General features: G+C 36.6%; 1 protein-coding gene across 3 annotated transcripts; it reads right to left on the bottom strand.

The window, feature by feature from the left end:
- Positions 1 to 1,794: 1,794 nt before the first annotated feature.
- Positions 1,795 to 25,670, bottom strand: LOC106879418 (uncharacterized). Of its 3 annotated transcripts, none has more exons than XM_089364125.1 (19): positions 25,355 to 25,670; positions 21,960 to 22,014; positions 20,874 to 20,905; positions 19,669 to 19,905; positions 19,308 to 19,341; positions 15,059 to 15,611; positions 13,390 to 13,430; positions 13,146 to 13,240; positions 12,657 to 12,806; positions 11,055 to 11,136; positions 10,174 to 10,305; positions 9,480 to 9,676; positions 8,375 to 8,523; positions 7,742 to 7,867; positions 6,364 to 6,471; positions 4,667 to 4,810; positions 3,606 to 3,791; positions 3,098 to 3,237; positions 1,795 to 2,635 (listed from the first exon to the last, which is right to left on the bottom strand). In XM_089364125.1, the coding sequence occupies exons 1-19, from the start codon at positions 25,487 to 25,489 to the stop codon at positions 2,289 to 2,291; spliced, it is 2,943 nt and encodes a 980-aa protein (XP_089220251.1). In that variant the 5' UTR covers positions 25,490 to 25,670; the 3' UTR covers positions 1,795 to 2,288. The 3 variants fall into 3 exon arrangements, with proteins under 3 accessions (XP_089220251.1, XP_089220252.1, XP_089220253.1); XM_089364126.1 differs by lacking the exon at positions 25,355 to 25,670 and adding an exon at positions 24,855 to 24,991; XM_089364127.1 differs by lacking the exon at positions 10,174 to 10,305 and having other exon boundaries at positions 25,355 to 25,642.
- Between the last annotated feature and the right edge of the window lie 1,037 nt (positions 25,671 to 26,707).

The raw sequence follows: 26,707 nt of genomic DNA, 5'->3' as shown, positions 1-26,707 counted from the left end.
GTTGTTGTTGCCACCAGGTGGCACAAGTGTCAAGCTGAAAAAGCATTGCTATGGCAACGACCATCACATTCCTAACAGTCTTCTCTTCATTCCTACTTGTACTGCAGGCAATACCTACCTTACGGAACACCGCGTTCCTGAAAATCTTGTCGTAAGGTGGGGTTTCGTAACAGGAAACTGGTTTCTATGCTTATAACTAAGACGGTGCACAAATTTATTCTTTGAATTTTCTACCAAAAATATTTGCCAATGTGCATTTTCAATCTTGAATTTTTATTTGTACTTTGTTTTGTTGTGTTACGCTCTCTTTACTGATTCATATTATATGCCTTTTGTATGACTAAAATACTTACTCTATCAGGTCTAGTCAGAAAACTAGACCTGATAGAGAAAAACTGAAGTTATTTTTGAATTTAGCAGGTAAATTCACTTAAAAATTTGTTGAAATATTCCAGGCACTGGACAGTTTTTTTTTGTTTTGTTTATTTTTGCCCAGTGTAATGTGACATAGCCATTTATCTCCTCAACAGCAAGACGCCTGTCCCTCTATCATACTTTAAGCCTTCAACATCTGGCATAAAGCCACCTCCCCTTCTCTCAAACACTCCTACTCAGTCGAGGGGGATTTTTCCTTTCTTTATTTCACTTTGCAAGTTGGTGACGTCTCTAGTGCCAGCGTCACAAGAAAAGCACCCAGGGCATTCTGACCCTTTCAAACCGTCCAACCCATGCCAGTACTGAAAACAGACATTGAATGATAATAACAATGACAGTGTGAACTGACTTGTACCCTCTGGACTGGACTGCATCTGTTGAATGATGGTAGCATTAATATCCTGCACGTGATTTTTGAGAGTTAGGATGGCACATTCAGAAAGCCACTGTAGGTGTTCTATTTGAGATGATTGTCAGAGTTTGTTTGAAATGACTACAGAACTTTACCTATGATGTGAGTGTTACCTCTGAGAGCTTCTGTATGATTGAAAGCTTCGAACGCAAGTCTGTGCGACATTATGCACTCATACTTTCAGCTAGGCCTGCTTGTCCAAATCCTCTGCCAATATTGCATACAGGACTGTCAGTGTGTGCAGGGATGGGTGGCAGTTCATAGCTAAAAAAGATAGGTCTTGCAACCTGTGGGCAAAGATGTGGCAATTCTGCAGGAGGCCACCACAGGAGGAATCTGAGTGAATAAACTTTTTGTGAAAAGTTAAGTTGATAACAAAAACGAACATTTTGACTTCCACTAGAAGCTTCAAGGAAAACAAACAGTGACATGTTGAAATAGAGAAAGAGGAAAGATGAAAAAGATGATAGAGCAAAAGCAGAGGGGGTAAAGAAAAAATATAGAAAGAAATACAGACATGAATGAGTTGTTGTTGGCACTCTGTCGCTTACGTCGAGGGTTCCAGTTGATCCGATCAACGAACCAGCCTGCTCGTGAAATTAATGTGCAAATGGCTGAGCACTCCACAGACACGTGTACCCTTAATTCTCGAGGATATTCAGCGTGACACAGAGTATGACAAGGCTGGCCCTTTGAAATACAGGCACAACAGAAACAAGAAGTAAGAGTGAGAGAAAGTTGTGGTGAAAGGGTACAGCAAGGTTCGCCACCATCCCCTGCCGGAGCCTCGTGGAGCTTTAGGTGTTTTCGCTCAATAAACACTCACAACGCCCAGTCTGGGAATCGAAACCACGATCCTACGACCGCGAGTCCGCTGCCCTAACCACTGGGCCATTGCGCCTCCACAAAGACATGAATATATACAGAATAAATAGAATACTTTGCAATTGTTTTATAGTGAATAAAATTTATTTCTCCATATATTACATTCTATGTGGTCTCTTTTCACTTCTTTATTACATTCTGTGGTTGATCTTCTTCCCCTCTCCTCCACTTTCGTAAATACAATGTATCTGGGCTCCTACCCCTCCTCTTTCATTAATGTATAACAACTGTAGGAAATGTGTGTGTCAGGAATAACAGTATAAAATATAGCAACAAATATGAAGGAAATAAATATATTAAGACAGTAATGTAAGAAAGAGTAGAGTGGAGTTAGGGAGAAGGCAACGTGTGTGTGTGTGTGTGTGTGTTAAAATATGGAAGGACAAAAATATGATTGGATGTCCAAGAACCAAGCACTACGTGACAAATGGAATGCAGGATGTGGCTGATATATTGGCTGGAGGGCAGGGTTTTGTTATCTGTCTCAGAGACTTTCTGCACCTCCAAAATCAAACACCTCACCATGACTCTCACACTTCAGTCCTCAGTTTGGATTTCACATAGATCCCATAATACTGTAAGCATCAAAACGAGGTTCTTGCATACGTCCACTCGTATTACTACCACTACCACCACCACCACGTGTAACCATCATGATCCCACTATGTGACTGAGAGTTGCCAAACGTGTTACCAGGTCCCAAGTTCTGCCCCATCCCCCCACTGTTACCGGGTCTGTTATTGTCAACAAATGCCCCACTGGCATCACGCCCCGTTTTGTGCATGGGGTTACTAAGCCACGGTTCATTGGATTGGTCCATGTCTCCATGCATGTGGGACCAGTTGTCCACTTTCCTATCAACACTGCCAGAATCCCAAGGAGATCTCTGGTCAGGTCCACCACCTGGAAAGAAGAAAACAGAAAATGTATTAATGAATACACGAATATGAAAAATAAAGCGTGAAAGGAATTGATGTCAAAATAAAATGAAGAGAATATTGATGAAAAGAAAAGACAAAAGAGATATGGAGAAGAACAGGGCTTAATCCTTTAGCATTCAGATTACTCTGTTGAAAGTAATGTTTTTTCATTCACATTGTTTTGAATTAGTCATGCATTATCTTGTAGCTTCAAGATTTTGATGAAGTGATTGTTTATTTTGAGAATGACACTGTAGGGGAGGTGTGAGAAGCCAGATCTAGTTGAACATAAAACAAGTAAAATATCTGGGCCCAACATCAGTGGTTTAAGTGCTACAGAGTTAAAAGAAAGAAATAGAGAAGGATAGCTACAAAATGCTTTAAGAAGTGGGTGAAATTTTACTTGAGAGAGAGAAATGATTGAAAGAAGTGAGTGGAAGCTTACCAACAGAATTTCTCACCCTGCCCAATCTATCGTGAGATGACATATTTCGTCGGTCATTATCACGTCCTCGATCAGAACCAACATATCTTTTATCAGGCTCTCCACTTGGTCCCATATCTCTTCTTAATTCAAAGGGCATCCTGTATGTTGAGGTAAACCAGATACAAAATTAAACAAATTACTTTATAAATGTTTAGCAACATACTGTACAAAGGACAATATATACAACCTGAGCAACTGATCAACATTCACCTATATAGAACCTTGTTTACATCAACACTGACCCATATGGAGACTGGCATACATGCCAACATTAACCTCTAACAGAGATTGGTGTATACACCAAAACTAACCTGCATAGAGGCTAATGTGTGCATAAACTTTGACTGATATGAAGGATAAGGTTTGTAACAAAAGCCAGATACCAGCTAGTGTGTAGAATAATAGTGACCAGTAGAAAGATACAAAATCAAAACAAAAAAGTCAGATTTAAAAAAACACAAATTACCTGTTGAGTTTTTCATCTGTTCGAGAACGATCTTCAGCTCGTCTTTCATCTCTGACTCGAATATCTCGGAAAGGACCCATTTCCCTTCTCATCATTTCTCTTTCTTTACGTTCATCATAGCGACTTCCACCTTCGAAAGATCTACTGTCCCTTCTACCATAATCAGTATTCTCATATTCATTATAGCTGAAAGAGAAAAAGGAAGATGAAATTAGATAAGTATCCAATATACAATAAGATATGACAACTATTATGTTGATGCTTACTGAGGCAGAAACAAATATCTAAATCTGTCCTCTTGCTTGCAGAGAAAGCAGACTGCCTTTTCCTTAATCGTATAACAATTTCAGAGAACTCTTGGTTCTTTAGATTGTATCTCTTCCTCATTCAGAATCAGTAGCAATTACCAGCAGGTCTTTGTTTACCTTCTCTCAAAGCAACAACAATTTCTATAAATCAGAATTGATTTTGTATAGTATTTAGAATACCTTTGTTCACTTTGTTGTCAAAATTGAAGCTATTGACCACCGAGTTTATACACACACCTCACATTTACAAACTGGATTATATACCTCGAATATAATTTAATCTCTCGTCACTTCGCATACAGTTGCCTCCTTCTTTACTGTGGTCCCGCTCAGTTGAATGAAAAAAAAAAAAGCACTTAGTTCAAAGAAACCATGCTAAAACAGATACTGGAGCATGATGCAGTCCTTCATTCGATTAGGTCCTGTCAAACCATCGGTGTCAGTGAGGAATACCAGAGCCAGGTTTCAGGGCTGTGGTGGAGGATGAGAGCAGCCACTCTAACTGAAGAGTTATCTTGCAGATATAATCTAGTTGGTATTTTTTGATTTTTAAAAAAATACATTTATTTTTCGATGGGACAGTGTTTCCTTTCCTTTTTGTACAAACTGTCAAATTTCGCCTCAACACTCTCTAAGCACACACATATAAAACAGGCCAAAGATTGAGAAACGCAAAAGAAACTTTAATTTAGAACACTAGCCAGGTAATAAGGATTCGATGACAACATATCATCTTCACCACTCACAACTTACCGTGATTCATTCTGGAATGGAAGTTCAAATCTAGAGGGGTGGCCAGAACTGATCATCCTGGATCGTTTAGGTTCATCCCAGAGTTCATCACGAAGACGGTTCCGATCATGAGGTTTTTTTGCAGGATGTCTCATTTCATTTAACCTGATATGAAACAAAAAAACAGCAAAATCAAGTAAAGAACAGCTGTATTGAATGACAAGCAGCTAAAGGATAAGATAACATAGTAAACAACATTAACTTTCAACAATCAACCACCAGGACACCGGTTGCACTAACAATGTTGCCTCTGTGCAGTCCTCGAATGTACCAGAACCAGCATGCAAAATGTCCTCAAATTATCCCCCAACTGTCTTGAGAGAAAAACAAAATGTTGGATGCACTGGATAATGTAGTCCAACATTATGTCTGAGAGAAGAAAAACAAAAAACAAAGCTGGAACACCTTTAGGTCTGCTCCATCTGAGCTGACTTAGGTTTAAACAAACCCACCACCAATGAGCTGATATCCACATAACAAAAATATGGCAATAAAAAGCCCCCAAATCAAAATTATGTAATGACATACCAAAACAGATAATGGACTTAATTTCTTGCTACTAATTAGCTAAAGATAATTTCATGTCAATATATAAAATTGCTTTGTAGACCTGCTGTTGTCATTCATTGTGTCAATACTGATCTACAACATAAAGTACTCGTTTCAGTCACGAGCAGTGGAATATAGAGATTTGGCTGCTATTGCTAGCAGATCAAGCTGCTACATCACATACATGCTTCCACAAAGTGGTTTTGTTGCCATTTTTTTTTTTATTAACATGACTGCCACCTAAAAAGCACCTGTGCTAGAACCACATGTGAAGCATCCACGTTGTTGCCCTGTAAAAAGCACCCAGTACATTCTGTAAAGTGGTTGCATTAGGAAAGGCATCCAGTCATAGATACTATGCCGAAACAGACAAATGGACACTGGTGCAGCTCTCTGATGGGCCAGTTCCTGTCAAACCGTCCAACCCATGCCAGAATGGAAAACGGACATTATGTGATGATGATGATGATGAATGGTTGCGTTTAGGCTGTTGGATAAGTTAAGTCAGATGTGATGTGAACACCACTGGTTCATTGTCTTGCATCCTCTATCATGAGATCAACAGATCAGTATTACAATATCTTTACATACACAAGAATCCCATTTGAAATTACTTTCCACAATTAGGAAAAGTCCTACATCCTAATCACCAATCCAACAAACAAAACAAACATGAAATTATCCAAGGGGAATAAAATATAATTCAATCAAGTAAGTTGTATCAAAGACCTCCCATCCCAAAAAAAACCCAATAAGTTTGTCATAAATATTTAGAAACTTTGAGAGAATGTGAAATAATTCATTCTCATCTGCAGAGCTCGAAGAAGATGAAGCTACAAATAATAACATGTACATATTGGCTTAATAATGTTTACATATAGAAAAAGTCAAAGGCTGCCTGTGGGACAATGGTAGAATGTCTGTCAAATTTACAGAAGATGTAGGTTCATGCTCAAGGGTAGCCTTTTGGCGTTTTCAGTCCAAAAGGGGTTCCTAGACCCAATATTTACATGATGTTATTTATGGTTTTATCTACTTTAAATTCTACAGATAAAAATTAATCATTAAATTCACAGCATAAGAGTAACAACGCAACTTATCTCACTTACCGCATCTCTACGTCACGCCTTTCCATTTCAAGAAGTTCTTTTTCCATCCTGTATCTTAATAGTTTCTCTTTCTCCAGCTTCATTTTCTCCAGTTTCATTCTCTCCAACCTGAAAAGTGTGAAAGAATATAAAGATAACATTAAGAATTTAAACATCAAAATAAAAAAAAAAACTGACAATCCTTGCCTCACCAACTTGTATGTACCCTGACATGTTACTCTGCCAGAATATCCAAGAAACGTTCTTTTGAAACTAGAGGAAATTAAGTATTTGTCACCTTCAAAAACACATTTCACCCCTTGGAAAAGGGAAGTGAGTCAAGAAGATAAAATAACAGATAGAGTATCAGTCTGCTAAATCACAAATCATCATCACTGTGAGATGGACAAAGAGACTGGAGTCTTAAATAAACATTCACCCAACACTTAATGAGTACCATGTGGAGCTGTCATTTTCAAACACAAAATACATAAATAATATAGTACTACAGATACCCTCCCAACAAAAAAAAGGTGGGGAACAGTTAAAATTATAAGGTCTTTGATCATAGGCCTGAATGATAACTAAACAATACAAAGAAAACTTTACTACAAGAACAGAGAAACTGTCTAATAATCATCTCTTTAACTTTCTCTGTTCAATTCTTCCTTAGGTTTTGAACATGTATGCGTACAATGTATGTGAACATGTATGCAATAGGTGTACGTACATATGTTTTGTGTATGCATGCGTGTGTGTGTCACTGAAGCCAGTCATAGATACATACACAACCTCTCTCTCTCTCACATATACACACACCAGCAACATTACTCTCTGTGTCTCTTCATACACACTAATGAAAGAACTTCACATACACACCACACTTTCTGTCTCTCACACCCCATCAAACACACACACATGGCACGCCAACTTCAAAAGAACTTCCCTGATCTAATCACACTGTCTCAGTCTCTTTCGCTTTCACGCCGACTTCAAAAGATCCCCTTTTCCCTCACCCCACATATATAAAAATTTTTTAAAATTTTTACAGAAAGCGATGATCTTCTTCAGAAACATAAACAAATACACATGCTTTAAGAAGCTATAAACACAGTTCTCATATCGAAAGATCGCCTAGTTTCCATTTATGAAAGCATTGGTCAACCCAAGACTATGACAGAGACCACCCGTCCAAAATGATGCACAATGACACTGAATTTGATATTACGGAGGTGTGAAGTAAACTTGTTACCCGCCAAATCATGCAGTTCTGTCTTAAGCAGTTTAAACATGAATGCACTTTTAACAAACCTTATCTTCTTTCTAACACTGTCCAATCTTATGGCCTCCTTCCTTCTTCAGTTTCCATAACAGTAACAACATAATCTGTCTCACTCACCGCAACATCTCAGCTGAATGCATCTCTACATCACACCGTTCTATTTCAAGAAGTTCTTTTTCCATTCTGTATCTTAATAGTTTCTCTTTTTCCAGTTTCATTTTTTCCAATTTCATTTTCTCTAACCTGAAAAGTGTGAAAGAATATAAGGATAACATTAAGAATTTAAACGGATAATTTAATGACTTTGCTCTCCTTTTGCTAAAATTTCCAAATTCCACCTAAGCTACAATTACTATGTAAAAAAACTATTCAAAACATAACAGTACTTAAGTTTTTAAGACATAGCAGTATTTAAAGTGCTTTCTCAGTGTCTCCAAGACAGAAGGGAAGAAGTTATCCTTAGATTAGAGACCAGGCCTAAAAGTTTGGAAAAGCGTGTACTCTGTTAAAGGCACCCAAGGATCAGATGTAGTTTTAAACAAGACAACAAAATAATTCTGCCTACAGACAGCTTTTAACATAGTTTCCATCTATGAAAGCATTGGCCAACCTAAGATTATGATAGGAAATACCTGTCCAATATGATGCAGAATGACCCTGAATTTGGTATCATGGAGGTGTGAAGTAAACTTTTTTCTCACAAAATCATGCTGTTCTACCTTAAACAGTGTGAATGCACTTTTAACAAACCTTATGTTCTCTCTAACTTTGCCCAATATTTTCGCCTCCTCCTTCTGTTTCCGTAAGACATCCTGCGGACACATATGATCTTTCAACCAACGCCTCTCCTGTACCCGACGATTTTTTTGTCTCTGACGTGAACGCTGTCTTTCTCTTTCCTTTGTCAAGAAATTTGGTGGGGTTTTGTTTTTATTTTCAAGAATGGAATATGGAAAGAGAATAATTATTAAATAGCAAAGAATAAAATCAACAAAGAAAACATCTTAAAAGTAAATAACCATACAAAATAAGACTTGATATGATACAAAGAGCCAGTGACATAAAATATGGCAAATCTAAATACCACAATAATTTAATACAAACATCTCAGATAGATTTTAGCAGTTCTGTATAGCACTAAAAGCTGCTACCCTGATATCGTAATACCCTTATATCCTGATACAAATAGGAAAATCTCTTTGTTTTACATAATTTTTCCACACTAGACTAGGAGCTACATTTCCCTCTTCTAGCTAACTATTCAACCTTGAAGTAAATGTGGAATAAATTTTATCAGTTGAGCAAACTTGAGTAAGTACAATTATATAATTTATTACAGGAAATAGGACACAATATTACAGATGTACAAAGATTTGAACTTCTACTCTTGTTGCCAATAGTCCAGTGTTTTACACCCACAGTCACAGTGCCTCTATTCAAATGAAATAGTTGACCTACTTCCACCTAATCTGGTTTGAAACTTCATTACATGTTCTATACTGCAACAGCCACAACAGTTACTACCACAACTATTGTGACTATTGCAGAGTCACATCTGAATCAATCAGCCTAATTTAAACAATTTCTTTAGGTTACATCTCAGCCATGCTAAACACTAAGACCTTCATTGGACCAACAATGCACTTCAAATTTAACATCCCAGTTATGATCAGTTTTAAGGCAGAGGAGCTGTATCTCATGATTTCAAGAAGACATCAGGGATGATAAACACTCTAAATTTAGGGTCAAGTAAGTGATATTAGTCACTCTAGTTTCAAGGCAAAATTATTTATCTTATTCTACTTCAACTACACCCTTTAGTCACATTAAAAAAGATACATAAAATCGTACTTACTTTTATTTGATCAAATGATAAAATATCTTTCTTGGCAGAAGACGCACTGGGCCCTCGTGGTTTAGGTTTTGTTGTACTGGGAGCTTTCTCTTTGGAGCCTGCTGCTGCTGCTGCAGCAGGCTCTGCACTTTTCTCAGAGCCTTCTTTTGTAGCTGCTTCAGCTGCACTCTTATTCGGTGCAGTTGCATGAGATTTGTCTGAAACAGTCAATCATTTTATCACCATCATTTAATGTCCATATTCTTCCTGTAGCCAATTCTCACCTATTTCCAAGCAAGGTAATATTTCCCATGACCACACAAATTTTTCATAGATGACTTAAAACCAACAAATTCTTCTGTCCGATGGCAATGCTTCTTTACAACCATCCAGTGACATCAAGGCAATGGTATAACATACACATGTACACACATACACAATAGGCTTCTTTCAGTTTCCATCTACCAAATCCACTCACAAGGCTTAGAGGGCATCTCAGGGCTAAAGTAGAAGACACTAGGCCAAGGTACCACACATAACTACAAATCCACACTGGCACCGAAGATCCACCAATAACAGTATTTCTATAAATCTTGCCAGTCTAAACCCAGCACAAATCAGGAAATTATTCCAGTGCCATACTCTTTTCAGAACAAGCTACTCTTGTACAAGGATAAAATACACACACACACATGCGACCTTTAGTAAGACTGACCTGAGCTTTTGTGACGACTTCTGCTGCTCCTGCTACTATGTCTTTTGTCATCTCTTCTGCTGGATGTTCTCCTGCTTTTCTCATCTTTCTTTGATTCTCTCTTCTCAACTTTCTTATCACCATCTTTCTTTTCTGCAAACAGCACAAACACTATCACAATCTGGAGACTTCATGGCAATATAGAGTTGCCTATAGTGTTGACTAATCCTCATCATCATTATCCTCACAGTTTTTAATGTCCACTTTTTCCAATGCTTGCATGGAGCACAGGAAATTAGTTGAGGCGGATTTTGCTATGGACAGATGCACTTCCTGCCATGAACCCTCATCTGGTTCCAAGTACAGTAATACACTCTAATGACCAGGCATGTTTTCATGGAAGATTGGAAACACAGCAAACTGTTTCCATCATAGCAACATTTCTTTACAGCTATCACAAAAAGTCAAGGCAAGGAGACAGCAACATACACACATGCACACCCAAACACACGGATATGTTTATATGTGTAATATATGTACAACGGACTTCTTTCAGTTTCCATCTACCAAGTCCATTTATGGGGCTTAGGTCAGCCTGGAGCTATAGTAGGAAACACTTGCCTAAGGTACCACACAGTGGGACTGAAGCTAAAGCCATGTGGTTGGGAAGCAAACTTCTTACCACACAGTCACACCTGCTATTTATAATTCTTTGAATACCACTATTGTGGTTAAATAATTGTGAAATGCCAATGGTTTTATTAAACTAATTACTTGGTTAGTAACATGAAACACTAAGTTCAGCTAACTTCAATGCAAATGACTTGTAAAGTCTCTACATTGGAATTCTAGAGCCAAATTCTGTTTAGAGTACAAATATGAAACACTGGAAGAAGTCATACCATCTTTCTTTACTTCAGCCTTTTCTACTTTCTTTTCTCCTGGTTTTGATACTGGTGCGTTAGTGTTAGGTTCTTTTCTAGCCTAAAAAAAAAACAGGAAATATTATTTATGACATCTCATCTCTAAACCCTTATTAACGATGTAGTTGTACTGCCTTCAAACACATACATACATTTACCATCACACATCTTTCTAACAACACATTATTACTAATATCATTATATGTTATACTTACACACACACACACACACACACACACACACACAAATCACAACCATGACCATCATCAGTCTAGCAGTTGAGATATTCATGTTGGAGAAGAAAGCAGTAAAACTTCTCTGCATCATACAATCCAGGGCTAATACAATCCACAAGCTTAAATGGGAATTCAAGAGCTTGAGATGTTAGCTCAAAAAGGCAAGGAGACCTCCCAATAAAAGTTCATGGCCCTTAGAGCTGAATAGCAAAGGAGACAATAGACTAGGAAGCAAGCTACTTTTCAAGCAAACACATGTGGGTTTACAAAATATTTGTTGGGGCAAGGGTCAACTCACTTACTCCAGAAGCATGATCGATTCATATGAGAGTTACTTTAAAAAGTGAGTTCAGGGACCACGACATAAGCCACTTAAAGCCCTTGAGCAATCCATCTTCACCAGCTCTGGAATTTGACAACAAAGGATCAAGTTAGAAAGAGGTCTTGGAAATGGTTAAGAAGGTAAAGGGCAGGTTAAGCCCCAGATGATGATCAATACCTTACAGAGAATTCAGTAAAGCCCTGAAGGTAATATGGAAGAAGATTGGGGTACCTCATCAGTGGTAGTGTGAAGAAGTGGTGTTGAAAGGAAGTTATTCCTCTGCACTGTTGCTAGCCACCTGACAAATTACCTCCAATGGAACTTCTATGTTGATACTTCAGTTCTTAAAGGACATCAGGGTGTCTGGAGTACTCCAGTATGGTTAATCAGTTGATCAGAGAAATCTTCAACAACAAGAGACCTAGTACTATTGTGGCTGGACCTTACAAATGTCTATGGGTTTTTTACTCTATAAGCTGATTGAAGAGGCTTTAAACAGGCACCATGTTCTTCACAAATTAAAAGACATCATTCTGGATTACTGCCACAACAGCTTCAGTCTGAGAGTCTCTGTCAGCTTTACAATATCAGAGTGGCACAAATCAAGAAGTGTACTGTAACTAAAAATACCATTTCAGTGATCCTTAACATACATGCTATGAACATGCTGATAAGCTGGTTGATGTATAGTGTAGAGGACTGCTCACCAACACTGGTGTCTAACAGGTTCCCATTAAGGACATACTGACTATGAAACAAAATTTGTTGTGAAGTACCAGGAGAATCATGAAGGGCTTTGATGAACTAATGACCGGGGTTTTCATCTTCAAGAGTTGAACAACATATACATTTCTCAATAACTGACCATAATTGATGATCTCAACCTTACTCTAAAGATGACCGATATCTATTTCGAATGCTGAACATCTGTGTCTAACAGTTGACAATAAAATGCTGATAACAATTAATTCAGTAGTTGATAAATGGGTCTGTAAACAAAATAACGAACTTAGGATAACTCACCCTTTCAACTGATATCATCTGGCCATGCAGTTCGGTCTGATTCAAATGTTGAATACATTTAGAAGCTTCATGTGAAGAAGACATAGTTACAAAACCATAACATCGAGCACCAGGGCTTCGTGCATTTGTTACTACTTTGGCACCAACAACCTGATGTAAACAAAAACAAAAACTAAATTAAATTTTATACACAATAATTTACTTGGGTAATTATTCAGCCCAATACTCATCAATATTACCAATACTAGATTATTTCTGAAATAATTTTTAGAATGATATTGTAGATTAAAAGTAGTAAATATTTTAAATAGTTTAAGTAAAACTCTTTACATGAAGGATTTTTAAAAATTAGTTTAGTCAGTGTGCATGTTTAGAGTGTAAACACACACTAGACTAGTATAAATAGTGTGAACATAAGTACTAATTAGTAATAAATATGATTAGTAACAAATCACATGAAAGGAAAGAAACAGATTTTATTCAACATACCTTGCCATATTTGGTAAAAAGCACTTTAAGGTCTGTAGCACGGGTACTTGTGGCAAGACCACTGATCCACAGATTCCGATTGCTTTGGTCATTGCCTATTAAGCACAGAAATAAACTAATATGAAAAGATTACCAGGAAACCAGACCCTGTAAGATTAAAATTTCAAATACCTCACATTGAAAACATAAGCTTAGTGAATAATAAGATTCAGAAAATGTAGAAAAAAAAAACAAACAAACTTACTTCTGATATTCTTGATAACTTTGGGTTTAGAAGCTGAAGAACTACAACAATAAAACAATCATTGAGAAACATCAGTATGAGGATTAACACTAATGAATGTCATAGAAGTGTATTGGAACAATTTTTCATCATTCATATGAATTAAACATAATTAGCAAAGTCAAACAATATCGCTCCATTCTAGAACCCTAACTCTAAATAGATTTGTAGAGATACATATTTAAGAAAACAAATAAGGGCTATGTGTGCATATAGACACATACATGCACACTTCTAAAAGAAATTCTTATTATGTAAGAGAGAAAGAATGATGTAATGAAATAACTAATATTTAGCAAAGCATAGATGTTCCACACACTATGTAGTAATATAAATATTTATATTAACATCATATTGCATATAGGGGAAAGCATAATGATGGAAGAAGCTTACCTGCTACAAAGATGTGTTTTTGTAATAGACATTTATTATCCCTTTCAGGAATAAATGAATACAAAAGACACTAACTTCAAATGAAGATATTGGTTAAGACAATAAATGGATTACCTAAACTAGCTAACAACTGACACTACACATCAAGTGACTAACGCTTATGACGAAAAATGTACAAAAATACAGGAACTATAGTCTTCATGCAGCTAAAAAGGGGTCAGCAAGAAATGTGGAACTCCCTAAACATTAACTGCTAATTTAGCAGGAACATGGCTGGAATACAGGAATCTTAAACTCAGTCTTCATGCTTTCCAAACATCTTCCAATTTGTATCTTGTCAAAATCATTTATTATCTAACATCGACTAAGTCCTGTCATTTTATTCTTGGGAACTTCGGGATCCCTCCTCCTTCTCCTCCTCCGCTTCAATTGTAGTTGCCATCTTCAACAAAACAGATAACTTGGCTTCTTGATATTGGTTAATCTGTTCCTGTGGAGAATGCGTCAGTAATTTGGTAATCATTTAACATCTGACTTTGAGCATGTGTAATTATATTTTTCAACTGAGTCTCCTGACCCCAGCCAACCCCCAAACTCTTTGCTGGCCCTTTTTTAGTTCATGAACTATAGTTTACAATAACCATCTAAAATATGATGAATACTTACTAATAAAGATAGCGCAACATTAACTAGCAAACATCCTCATTGGTATCATCCATCACATCTACACTCAAGACGAAGTTACATCAATCTTTTAAGAGACTAGCAAATGACCCAGGAGCAAACGTGGGTTTTTAATACATTCCTTTTTGTCTCAAACATGAATAACTAATGGAAATACACCTCAGATAAGTTCAGGTCATTTATAGCCCAGGCTACGTGTTTAATATTATTTCCACAGTACAATCATTACAGTAGATTTTCCTGTTTTATGAAAAAGACTAGGAAAATGTCTACCATTATTATAATTAGTAGTTTGAAGCTGAATCTAACAACCAAACCACATACACACTCACATATTCTCTTTTAAAATAACTCACGATTAGCCATGAGAGGATGTTCTCTGAAGAAAACCTACTTAGACAGGTTAACTTAAGGTTCAAGAAAATCTGTTCCCATTGGCAGTTGTAGACCCCAGTTGCAGTCAAGATGTCAACATCTGTTACCGAGAAGTAAGATCATTTAACTAATGACATCTTTGAATCAAAGCAGTGGGAAAGATGACATGAAAACCAACCTCTTCGACTTTACATCTTTATCATCTTTCTTTTCATCAGCCTTCTTCTCAGTTTGCCCTCCTTCTGTTTTACCTTTAGCCCTTTCTTCAACTTTGCTTCCATCTGTTTTCTTCGCTTCAGTTTTGCCACGCACTTTGTCCTTCGATGCCACAAGATCAGCATCTAAATCGTTCTGTGTATCATCAACATGTACAATCAGTGATTCATTTTCTTCACTCTGTTGAGTGGTGGAAGTGTCCATACTGACTGTGTCTTTTAATGCAAATGGAACTTTACGTGGAACACTCGGAGTTGAAGGTAAACTGTCCGAAAGAGCTGTTTTGGCCACCTTATCTCCTTTAATTTCATTACATTTTTGAGATGGAGTTGTGCTTTTCACACTGGCTGACGAGGATTTTTCTTCATTTTCTTCTTCTTTATTATCATTCTCTGCTGACGAAGGCTTTTTTTCACTATTTTCTTCTTTTGTGTTATTCTCTGTGGATGAGGACATTTCATTCTTTTCTTCTTTAGTATTTGTCTCCGCTGACGAAGATGACTGTTCTGGAGGCGCTACAGAAAGTTAATTTAGAATGAAATAGTTGATACGAAATGAAAACTTGTTAAATCTCACTCCACAACAGACTGTGCTGTGTTGAGAGTTTAAATAAAAGAATAAAGAATGCAAATAAGAAAACATTACTCATAAAAGCTCTTAGTCTCGTAATCCTACAGGATCAATGGACTATAAGCTCTATAGCTGAAATATGGATAATAATTATACTTCACATAGAAATTTAGCATCAAATATTCACTGCAGATGTCTTCAATGGTATTGCCCACAACTTACATTCAAAATACAACTGAAGTACTTGTATAGAACAATGGACAAAGCTACAGGCTCTCAGAAATTATGGGATCTGGATATACTCTGGAACATACTACGCTGCTTGTGCAATGGCAAGCGACACACACATATATAAGCATGTACTGTATTACTTGACTGTAACTACAAGCAGGATTGCTTTAGTAAACTTCAATAATTGTACACTGTTTATGCAATGGCAAGTAATTTTATCAGAGATGCAATAAAATGACTCTAGTAAGGTTTGACACCCATCACCAAGTCATCAGTCGTTCAGAGAAATGTCTTCTCACTTGTACTTAATATATACATATTACACTTTCCACAGATCTATAGAGTATAAAATATTCTGTATCATTAAATGAGGAAGAGACGAATGTTCCGGAATAGGATGTCAGTTGGTTGCCAGCCAGATCCCTAGATGTAGAGTCTTTACCTATATCAAGATGCACTGAGAGTCACAAAAGCGTCCAGCTCAAAGATAAAGCAATAGCACAAGAATATGCTGGTGTTTCAATGACCTCTTCCATCAGCTACTTTGTATCTAGACATATGAATACAAACACACACAATACACACGCAGGAGGTGCATGTCGTAATTTACAACAAAATTAAGTGTAAAGTAAAACAAAAATAGACAAAATATATTTTCAGGAAATGGTACACATGTTCAATGAGATATATTAAAGAAGAAGGTTATTCATTAAACCACCCCCCAGCCATCCCCCATGACGACCTTGGCGTGACCACAAAAAGATTTTGTGTCAGTATCAAGTGGTTCTGAAACATGCTGCCCATCACACTCACAGAGGTAGCCCTCAAAGAATCCTTGGTATTCTCAGGCAGCCAAACACGGGTTGAAGTATAGTCCCACTGGAAGAGCTTGCCTCAAGCTCTATGGGAAGAAGTGAGGCGCAAGTGTGCGACATGGCCCTCAATACTCATGACACCAAAAGGACTATCATAGATGATGTTCATCACCATGAGTTCCAGGACAGATTTCATGCTGAGCCACCTGTCATTTTCCCCTGTTCAACTTCTAGTCCTGGTCAACATTTATCAAAGAAAAACCAAGGAACGACTGGTTTCTTGGCTTGAGATTGTCCAGCTAATGCTTCAATCAGAATACTTGGTTCTCCTAGGTTTTGCCAGATATGAACTGCTCTCTCTCCTCATCACATAGGACTGGTACATGACATCCTCATGCACAACATGTCTTAAAGTGGATGCTACCACATTCAGATGCTTGGCAATGGACCTCATCAACTGACTAGGAATCACTGGTGTTCATGTCCTGGACTTGCTGGATGAACAGAGCCATCCTGATGAGGCCAGGCTACTGAAAACATCTCATACATCTTTGCCAGTGGTCTCTAGCTCTTTCCTGATCTTAAACATGAAGGGGTTAGCCAAATTTAAAAAGCTGTCAGTCTCCAAGTCACTGGGGTTGGTGGCTAGGGAAACAAGCACAGCATAGGAATCTGACTTGTTGATTTGTCTGAAAGAGAAATGAGAAAGTTAAAATTTGGTATAATGCCTTGTAAAACTGTTAGGTTGTTTTCCATTTATGCTCTGCTAAATTTGTGTTCACTAACACCTGGCATAGCCAGTATATATAATTATTGAAATCATTGAAAACAAGATTTCTGTACAACGCAATATCCTGTTGCGCTGCTTCGGATTGCAGCATCCATTGCATAGTGTTATAGTTTGTTAAGAGGTACAGAGGGAATGGTCATCCAGCGAAATCCAGCCTGAGGAGGACATCCTGTTTCAAGCAACCACACACACAACCAATTCCAACTGCGTGAATTAAGGGATCAAGTAGGAGTTAGCAGCAACTCTGGATTCATAGTTTCTATCTCCTTTTACCTCTACCAGCCTATAATGTCTTACAAATGCCATTGGTGCAGCCTCCTCTGACTAAACCACAGTAAAGTTTTAAAACACACATATGTACAAAAGATAAAATGTATAAACATATCACATGTACATACATACATATATATCTATATCTATATACACACATACATACATATATATATGTAGGTGTAGACATACACACCACACATATATACCTGTACAAAACATATAACCGTGTCTTTGTTGCAAAAAGACGTACAAAATGTAAACATTCACACCGGAAGTTGACTCATTTAATGTCAATAAAGGTTTTACAAAAAATTACAGTTTAAATATGAAATTGACTTTTAGTTATGCTGGACAGTATAATGCTTACTTTTTCTGTATAAATTTACTAAAACCATCAAATGGTTGACTACTTTTTGAAGTCTGATGTTCATGCTGGGTAAACACAGTCCAGGCCATATTTTACATTGCTTGGAGTTTCTACCTATCGCAAGGAAGCACCATTGACATATATAATGATATGGATAATCTTGATGTTTTTATTTTTGTCTGTTTATTACTCAGCAGTTTTAAGTTTGTCATACTGTTTACACCAATTTTGAACATTGGCTCTATTGCCACGTTCAAATGGATATTCAACACATTTAATTTCTCCTTTGCAGTAAATGGTAAGTTCTGCCCATACTGACAATAACGGTAATGAGAAAGTTTTAAGTTTGCTTGACATTTTGTAAGTGTGAAAGAGATTAAAATTTCTATACTCCGTATCAAAGGTTCCGACAAGAATAGGTGGAAAAGAATTCTGTTTACATAATCAGTTCGATCGGTTACCTTCCTCTGTTGGTTGAACAAAGTGTCATCCAAGTAGATGTTTATTGGTAATTAAACTTAATTTGCAACACCTTTGCATATTTATCAGCTTTGTTATTGTCGGTAATTCTTATCAACAACTTTTCTTGTGATTGTCATTTGAGAAGACCTACAGCAGTATGCTAAAGATCGGACATAATCTCTTGTGGGCAAGAAATGCAAAATAAAGTTTATTATAAACAACACAAATAATTTGTAATTCAATAGCTTTCAATGTGATACCTATTAAACAGAAATTATTTTTATTTGATGAAAATTTAATAAAATCTAATCATAACTAAGTGAAATTATGCTAAATACAACTAACTTGAAAACCTTTTTCCCCTCGCTATATTGGCAATTCTGAAAACTTTTGGGTGCAAATTTTACGTAAGTAGAAGCTTTTTTTAACAGATTTTATCCTGAAAATCACAAATGCGCAATTTACATGGGTTTTTATGGTAGTAGTTGACTATCATATATTGAACCAATATAGTTAATTCTAAACTAGAAGTTTATATGATCTCTATATATATTATTGGCAAAAATCAGTTTGTATGAATGTATTTAGTGGTGTTGTGTTACTTTCACTGAAAAGTGGAGAATGGCTCAACAGTTTGAATAAGGTCAACCAAAGTATACAACATGATAATATTTAGGAAATTTAATGCATATGAATGACATACCTGTGGTATCCATTATTGTTTCATCAGGTCCTTCCTAAAAAAGCAAAGAAAACACCTGACATGACTAAACAGTAACAAATGATGAAACAAGATACATACAGTCGTATTCCATTGCTTATCTTTATATTTGATGGAATTGTGTAAATGTATGAAGATATTTAGATCTCAAATGGCTTTCTGTTTCAAAAGTTAGTGAAATTTATAACTGGTTAACTCTGTTAAATGTAAGTAACCACCAGACCCAACCAAAAATTATTTTCATACATATTATTAAATTAAAAATGTCAAATCCAAAACTAATTATCAAGTAGTGTAATTTAGTTAGTAGAACAATATAATAGCTGTAGTAAATGTTCGTTACCTGCAGAACAGTACAAGTGTCTTTGTCCGTATCTAAAGAGATAGGTAGTTCTTCAAACTGGTCTTTATCAAAGGTATTATCTGTCAACATATCTGATGGTTTGGTATCACTCGAAAGCAGTCGATCCTCTGTAAGGTCTCCCACAGAAGTTTTGTCAGGGATCAAAGAATACCCATCTGGATTGGTGGTGTTTAAGAAGACATCTGTTAATGCCACATTAGACGTCTCTGATTCTTTCTGAAAATTAAAATAAAACAAGTTTCTGTTACCCCTCAACACTGAATCATCCTATATTTATCCTTTGCTCACTGTAATATCCATTAGTACCTTATTCTTATTGAATGCTTAAATTATTGCTGTATTCCATTTTTTACTATAATGAATATTATAGTATTATTATAGAATAATAGTACTTTCTTCTTTGCGATTCACAGTGATTATTGCTGTGCTACAGGTAAAGCTCTTTTCAGTTATGAATTCAATTGTTGTTAATGACCACAGTACGTCTGTGTACTTCACCGGTCTTTTTCATGGATAGCATTATCAAACTGACATTGAAATTCTAACACTAAAGTAAACTAAGTGAACACATCACAGTAGAGTATGATCACCAGGAGAGATCCAGTGTTCCTGAATCCCAGCAGTTTTTGCAACTTTGCAGGTTAAGCACCAAAAAAGGACCAGTTCAAGATTATTCCCTAATATGTGCAATGATTCTGTACCCAGTGTTTCATTCATGGAAACAACGGGGGCTTGTCATGCGCTGTCTCGGCAATGTGTGGTTGATGCCAAAGTAGAGAAGATAAATTAAATGGCATTACAGGCATAGGAATTGGTGTTGGTGGGTGACAAATCATTTTATAAAAACAGAGGAGTGGGTTTGGTAGATAAAAACTAAAACAAGCACATCATACACACACACCTCTGTGAACTACAACCTGACAGGAGGCACACAGTTTCTATCTACCAAACACATTTACAAGACATTGGATAGTCTGGGGACACCGGTCAAAGGTGCCATGTAACAAGGCTGAACCTGGTACTTCAGGGATAGCACTATCAAACTGTGCACACACAATAGATTTTTGTTACTAAGCCAGAGCAAACACCTCCAAAAGAAAAAAAATAATATACAAAACAGTGACATTTGGAAAATACATGGAAGTCAGAAATCAATACTCAAAAATATGACAAAATTCACCAACCTCATCCATGTTGTCTGTAGTATGTTCGCTTTCTGGAAATAAAAAAAATAATTCAACATCAGTATTCTACATCATTCAGTGACACAAACCTATATTACACACATCTGAACACAGACTAAAACAGTTTCACACAACTGTGTATGACATGACATTGAATTAATTAAACTACACTACATAATACTGATACACACTGGACTAGTGTGTATAACAGTATCATTTAAAACTTCAGTCTAAAATTCAGTTACACACACCTGAATATGAGGACATTGTATTGCATATTAACTAGTGATTACATTGGCAGAAAGGGTTCTAATACACTTCTTGCCCATATGATATGTTACTGTGAAGAGTGTAACTTGTCAGCTCAGCAGACAGAGATAAAACAATCTGCTAAGGAGAATAACACACCTAATTTATTTACAGTATAAAAGTTTTATATCGTGCCACAAGTTGGTATAGATAAATTAAGCAGTGGAGTTTTAATCAATGTGCTCACACATATACTTTGCGAAACCACCAAAAACGTGCATTCATGGAGATGGAAGGATGGGTGAATAGTTGGAGCTAAATACATGTATATTTATGAGATGTGTCATTAGTTTGTATAAAATATTTAAATTGAATCAAATTTATAATTGTTTTGTTTTCTCTCTCTCTCTCGATATATATATATATATATATATATATATGTATATGTATATATATATATATATATATATATATATATATATATGTATATATATATATATATATATATATATATATATATATATATCTTCTTTCATTCTTTTACTTGTTCCAGTCACTGGACTGAGGCTATGCTCAGGTACTGCTATGAAGGGTTTAGCTGAACAATTCTACCCCAGTGCTTATTTTCTCTAAGACTGGGACTTTGGACAGCTTGGACTTCTAGTAGAGGACACTTGCCAAAGGTGTCCTGCAACAAGGATGAATCTGAAATCACATGGCTGGAAAGCAAGCTTCTTAAGTATACAGCCAAGCCTGCAAACACACACACACACACATTGATATAAAGCCGAAAGAAACAAAATAACCATAACCAAAATAAATGACATGGAACTGCACCTGATTTCTCTTCACTTCCTTTGGTATCTTTATGATTTTCTTCACTTTTCAGAGCCTGTGGAAAAGAGATAACAAAAGCACTAATGAGTTCCTTCAATCTCCATTAGCACAACATCTATATCAATTGTTTGTACAGAAACCATTAGATATCTGAAGTAACACACACACACGCTATCAATCTATTACCATCTGGTTTGCAATGCTGGCACAAATTGTATCAGTTTGTTATTTAACTAATCAATCATCTTAGTTTTAATAATAGGAATTATAGCAATAAGTGTGTGGTGACTCCTCTCTCGTGGGACCAGTTTTAAAGGGTGGGAGCCATTTTCCTTCAATCCTAGTTAAACCGTTTTGGTTTTTGTATTTTTAAACCATATTTCTGTTGAAATACACTGTGTTTGTTGCAACTAATTGAGAAAATAACAAAAGACTCAGTAAAAGAACTGTTCATTATTAAACTGGTATTCAGGTGAATGGTTAGTGAGAGTAGTGCAAACCATGTATGGAGACGCAGACAGCAAAGTGTGGGTTGGCAAAGAGTTCAGCAAAGAATTTGCAGAGCAAGTAGATATTCTTCTGGGCTCAGTTCTTAGGTCCCACCAATTTAATAGTCTTCTAAACCATAACAGTGGAGTTTAAGATCATGCCCACGAAAGCTCTTCCATGCTGATGATCGGGTTCTTACAGCAGAGTCTTTGGAAGGTTTAGAGAAAAAAAATTCCAAGATTGGAAAGCCTACAATGAAGGTGCTTCAGAGTAAACCCAACACAGACTAAAGTTCCTTACTTGCTAAGAAAGTAAGTTAAAAGACAAGGCACCGAGAGTTTAGGAAATGACCGTGCTTAACTCACCAAAAAAAGGAGTGGATACAAATTCTATTCCATGTACCCCATGTGACCTATGGATGCATAAGAAGTGTAATAGAATAAAATGCAGGATGACAATAGGTAAAGATTTTGAGATAGATGTATTTCTGAACCAAGGTGCTGTGCAGTGGAATTGAACCCAAGACCAAATGGCTCGGAAGGAAGCTTCTAAGCAACCAGTGTTGTTACATCCACACCTGCATGTACACAAGTACACACAACTTACATATAAAAAACATCTACAAGTATGCACTTCCTTTATTATTTTTTCATCACTGGCAATACAGAGTGTGGTGAAGATTGAGCAGCACTTGAGGGAAGCTTATATGGAGTAGATGTTGTACGCTGCGTTTGTTAAGGTGGGAATGGTCAGGTGGACAGGTTGATGAATATGCTGCAGAGATTCAGAGACTGGCCTTGCTGTCTGGCTTTAACCAGAGAGAGTCTACAGAAGGCAGAATGACTGGCCCTCATAAATGGCTTTCCCAACAATGTATCAGTGCAACTGCAACAACTGCCAGGCAGCGAGAAAATGGAAGGAGACAAGTAGTGTTTGGGTGGTCGACGGCAGCAAAATTGGATGTAAGGGTAGCAATGACATGGAGATAGCAGTGCGAGGTATGACATCGAAGCTGTGACTGATTATGATTGACCATGTAGTAGACAGAATTGATGTGGTGATGGGGATGGACACAATCAAACACCTTGGAGGTGTCAATGTTGGTGGAGATATGGTTTCATTTGGTGGTGTAGGGGTGTCATGCGCTGTGAGTCTGCAACATGAGAGGGAGCAGAGTTCTGTGAGGGACTGTACTTCTTATACTGTTGAGGACAGAGATTTTCGGGCAGTGGACAGTAGAGTGGTACTGGAAAGAGGTGCCCCCAATGCTGAAGAACAGGTTGAGCTGCTATTCCCCTGCATTACAGTTCCCTAGTAGATAACCGTGGCAAAAACGAAATTTGACCGCTCAAAGACAAATATATGTAAAGAGGATCGTTATTGAGTTGTGCATTTGTTCCCCAGGCCAGGGCCTCTAAATGTACTTTCGTTCCATTCCTAGTAATAAAACTAGTTCTCTACATATATCATTCTCTAGCTATATTCTTCGCCACACACCGTATAGCTGAGTCTAAAAACCGATTAAATTTTTGTGGGCTCCAAAGATTTAAGTAGAAATAAATTTTTTTGAATAAAAGCAAGAAATAAATAAATGAAAACTTTCAAATTTTCAACAGCGAAGCTCCTTGGCTGATATTTTATGTAAAAGTTTTCCCCAGTCCATAGAAAGGGTTATTCTTGTTTATTTTCAAGCGGAGGCCAACCTTATTTTTCATCGTTTCAGGTTTGGTAGAATGAAATACGTCAAGTACTGGAAGCAATGTAATCGACTAAGACCTCACCTGAAATTTCTAAGTTCGTGTTTTAGTTTAAAGGATAATTATTTTTTTTGTTTTAGAATAACAAAACAAACTTTTCATTAAAAGAAATTGTTATTAGATATTGAAATGCAGTCAAAAGAGATGTCTATGCGTAAGTATTAAAATGACATGAAAGAGAGGGAAGGACAAATCTGATTTTGTTTTCTGTTCAATTACGACCCGCGTGAAGTATTCTCATACTTCAGTCTTCTAAGTTCAAGTATAAAGGGAAAATCTGGTTATTTAAGGGTCTGGAAACTGATTAAAATTATTTCTTTCATAATTGTTTCAACTATGGGGAGAAGGCCTGAACATTTGGAGGAGGGAGACAGTCGATTACGATGACCCTTTGCTCAACTGATACTTATCTTAATCAACTCCGAAAGGATGAAATTCGAAATGTTTCAGAATGAGGGATATAATAAAATGGCTAAAACTAACGAAAATACCAGATTTTAATTATTCTTCGAATTATATATTTCAAAATATGAACTAAAATAATGAAAGGAAAAAAGACTTTATATGATGATGGTAGTGAAGATACAAAAGAAAGGTGATTTTTTAATTTTTTGTTCTTCCAACAAGCTTTCCCCCCATTAAGATTTACCTTCTTTCGAGTGCATGGTGCAACAAATAATTCATAAATCCCGGCGAAAACAGAGAAAATCCAACTTTTTGGGACAGAGCTTGTTTGGAAAAACTCCGCCATTACGCATCAGTCTTTCGCCGAACGTTTAACAACTGATTCTATTTATTCCATTAGATTCCCGTAAATAATGAAACGGTGCTGGGTGACCAGGGGTAGAGAGACATACAACGAAGGACTTTTCATATTTAGTAACAAATAATCCAATTATGCTTTTATAAAATACAAACAAAAGTCATTTATAAACCGTTTGGGTTTAAAATGGCTACAAATGACTTTCGCCACAATGAAACCATAATTTTCTTTCAACACTCAGACGTTTATTTTGATCTGTTTGACATTTTTGCATGAGTTTTCAAGGTTCAAGAACCCCCCAACATTGTTTATAATTACAACACTATGCCATTATATATATATATATATTATACATAAACACCGTCGCTCATTAAGATCTCTCCTACCTTTTCCAGACGTTCCAACAACACGGCCTTTACTCCAGTCTTGTCCAGACCTCGTTTCTCCAGTTCACTGCGGAGATCCACGACCCTTAAATCTATTAACTTGTCACTGGATATCTCACCACTTGCACTGGCCATGATATAATATATGTAAGTGAATGTCGAGGTTTGTTAATCCAATGGTTTCACGCTGAAGCAAAAAACTTGGTTAGGACGCAATTTACTGTTTCAATATTTTTCTATATAACAGTTATCTCCCTTCTATCCGTGGCGAAGCTACCTTTTGCCAACAGATGGCACAAGCGTCAAGCCTGATACCTGGTATATTCCGAAAAGATTACCACTGTCTCTTTCGTAATTCTTCAAGCTTTCTCCTCTTTTACGGAATTCTACGTTCCTGAAATTTTTTCCACAAGGGGGAAATCGAATCTTGGTGGCTGTCACAAATTTGGACATTTTGAAATGAAGTGAAAATTTTCAAATTTGATATTTCACTATAATTTGTCACGTTGAATCTGAATTGAATCATTTATTGCAGAAAAAAAAAAAAAGTCAGAAAAATGTTAGAGTGATTCAAAGTTTGATGAAGTGGGTGGCAACAAGTTGACGTAACATATGTAGTGTAATGCTTTGAATGTGTTCATGAAAGCAATCAGCAAGCCAATTGCCCCTGTTTTCCCAATGTAAAAGAATGCCATAAAGTTTGTAGGTGATACAATATATGAGGCTGAAAGATGAGTAGCAGAAGTTTTGAGTAATGTGGTACTGTGACTTAGGCCCACTGATGGTTGTTGTGTTGTTAATTTAGGAACAGGTCAGGGCAGCAAGCCGGCAGTATCTTTAGCACACCAGCAAAATTCTTAGCGACATACCATCTGTCGTAACATTCTGAGTTCAAATTCTGCTAAGGTTGATTTCACTTTTCATCCTTTTGGGGTCGATAAAATTAGTACCAATCAAACACTGGGGTCAACGTAGGTATTTCATGATGATCATTTACAGGGGAAGAATTTAATAGATTGGCACTATCAGTTTATGGCTGCCCTTTATTTTACGATTATGTAAAAACAATTATTTCTTGCACCGTTTCAGGAATTTCAAGGTTTCTTTTTAAAAACAACAACACTCTTGTTATATAGATTTCAAATTTAGGCACAAGGCCAGCAATTTTAGGGGAGAGGTACTTTGATTACATCGACCCGGAAAGGAAGAAAGGCAGAGTTGATGCATGCAGAATTTGAGCTCAGAACATAGAGAATCTAGTCTTTCTCATTCGCAAAATGAGCCCCCCTTTAATTTTGCTCAGATTGCTTTCAATTTTGGTATATCAATGCAACTCTGAATTTTGGTTACGAT

This window comes from Octopus bimaculoides, chromosome 16 (assembly GCF_046866305.1).
Source record: "Octopus bimaculoides isolate indiv1 chromosome 16, ASM4686630v1, whole genome shotgun sequence".
NCBI classification, from domain to species: Eukaryota; Metazoa; Mollusca; class Cephalopoda; order Octopoda; family Octopodidae; genus Octopus; species Octopus bimaculoides.
Note: the sequence above shows the minus strand (reverse complement) of the source record. Positions and strands in the feature narration are given on the sequence as shown.

What these genes read in the sequence shown, in the direction of transcription:
- LOC106879418 (XM_089364125.1), bottom strand. Translation starts at nt 25,489, where the DNA reads ATGGCCAGTGCAAGTGGTGAGATATCCAGTGACAAGTTAATAGATTTA. An exon ending in CTACAGACAACATGGATGAG is followed by an intron (nt 19,906 to 20,873) that starts GTTGGTGAATTT and finishes TTTAATTTTCAG; the next exon opens with AAAGAATCAGAGACGTCTAA. An exon ending in AAGTCGTCACAAAAGCTCAG is followed by an intron (nt 9,677 to 10,173) that starts GTCAGTCTTACT and finishes TGACTGTTTCAG; the next exon opens with ACAAATCTCATGCAACTGCA.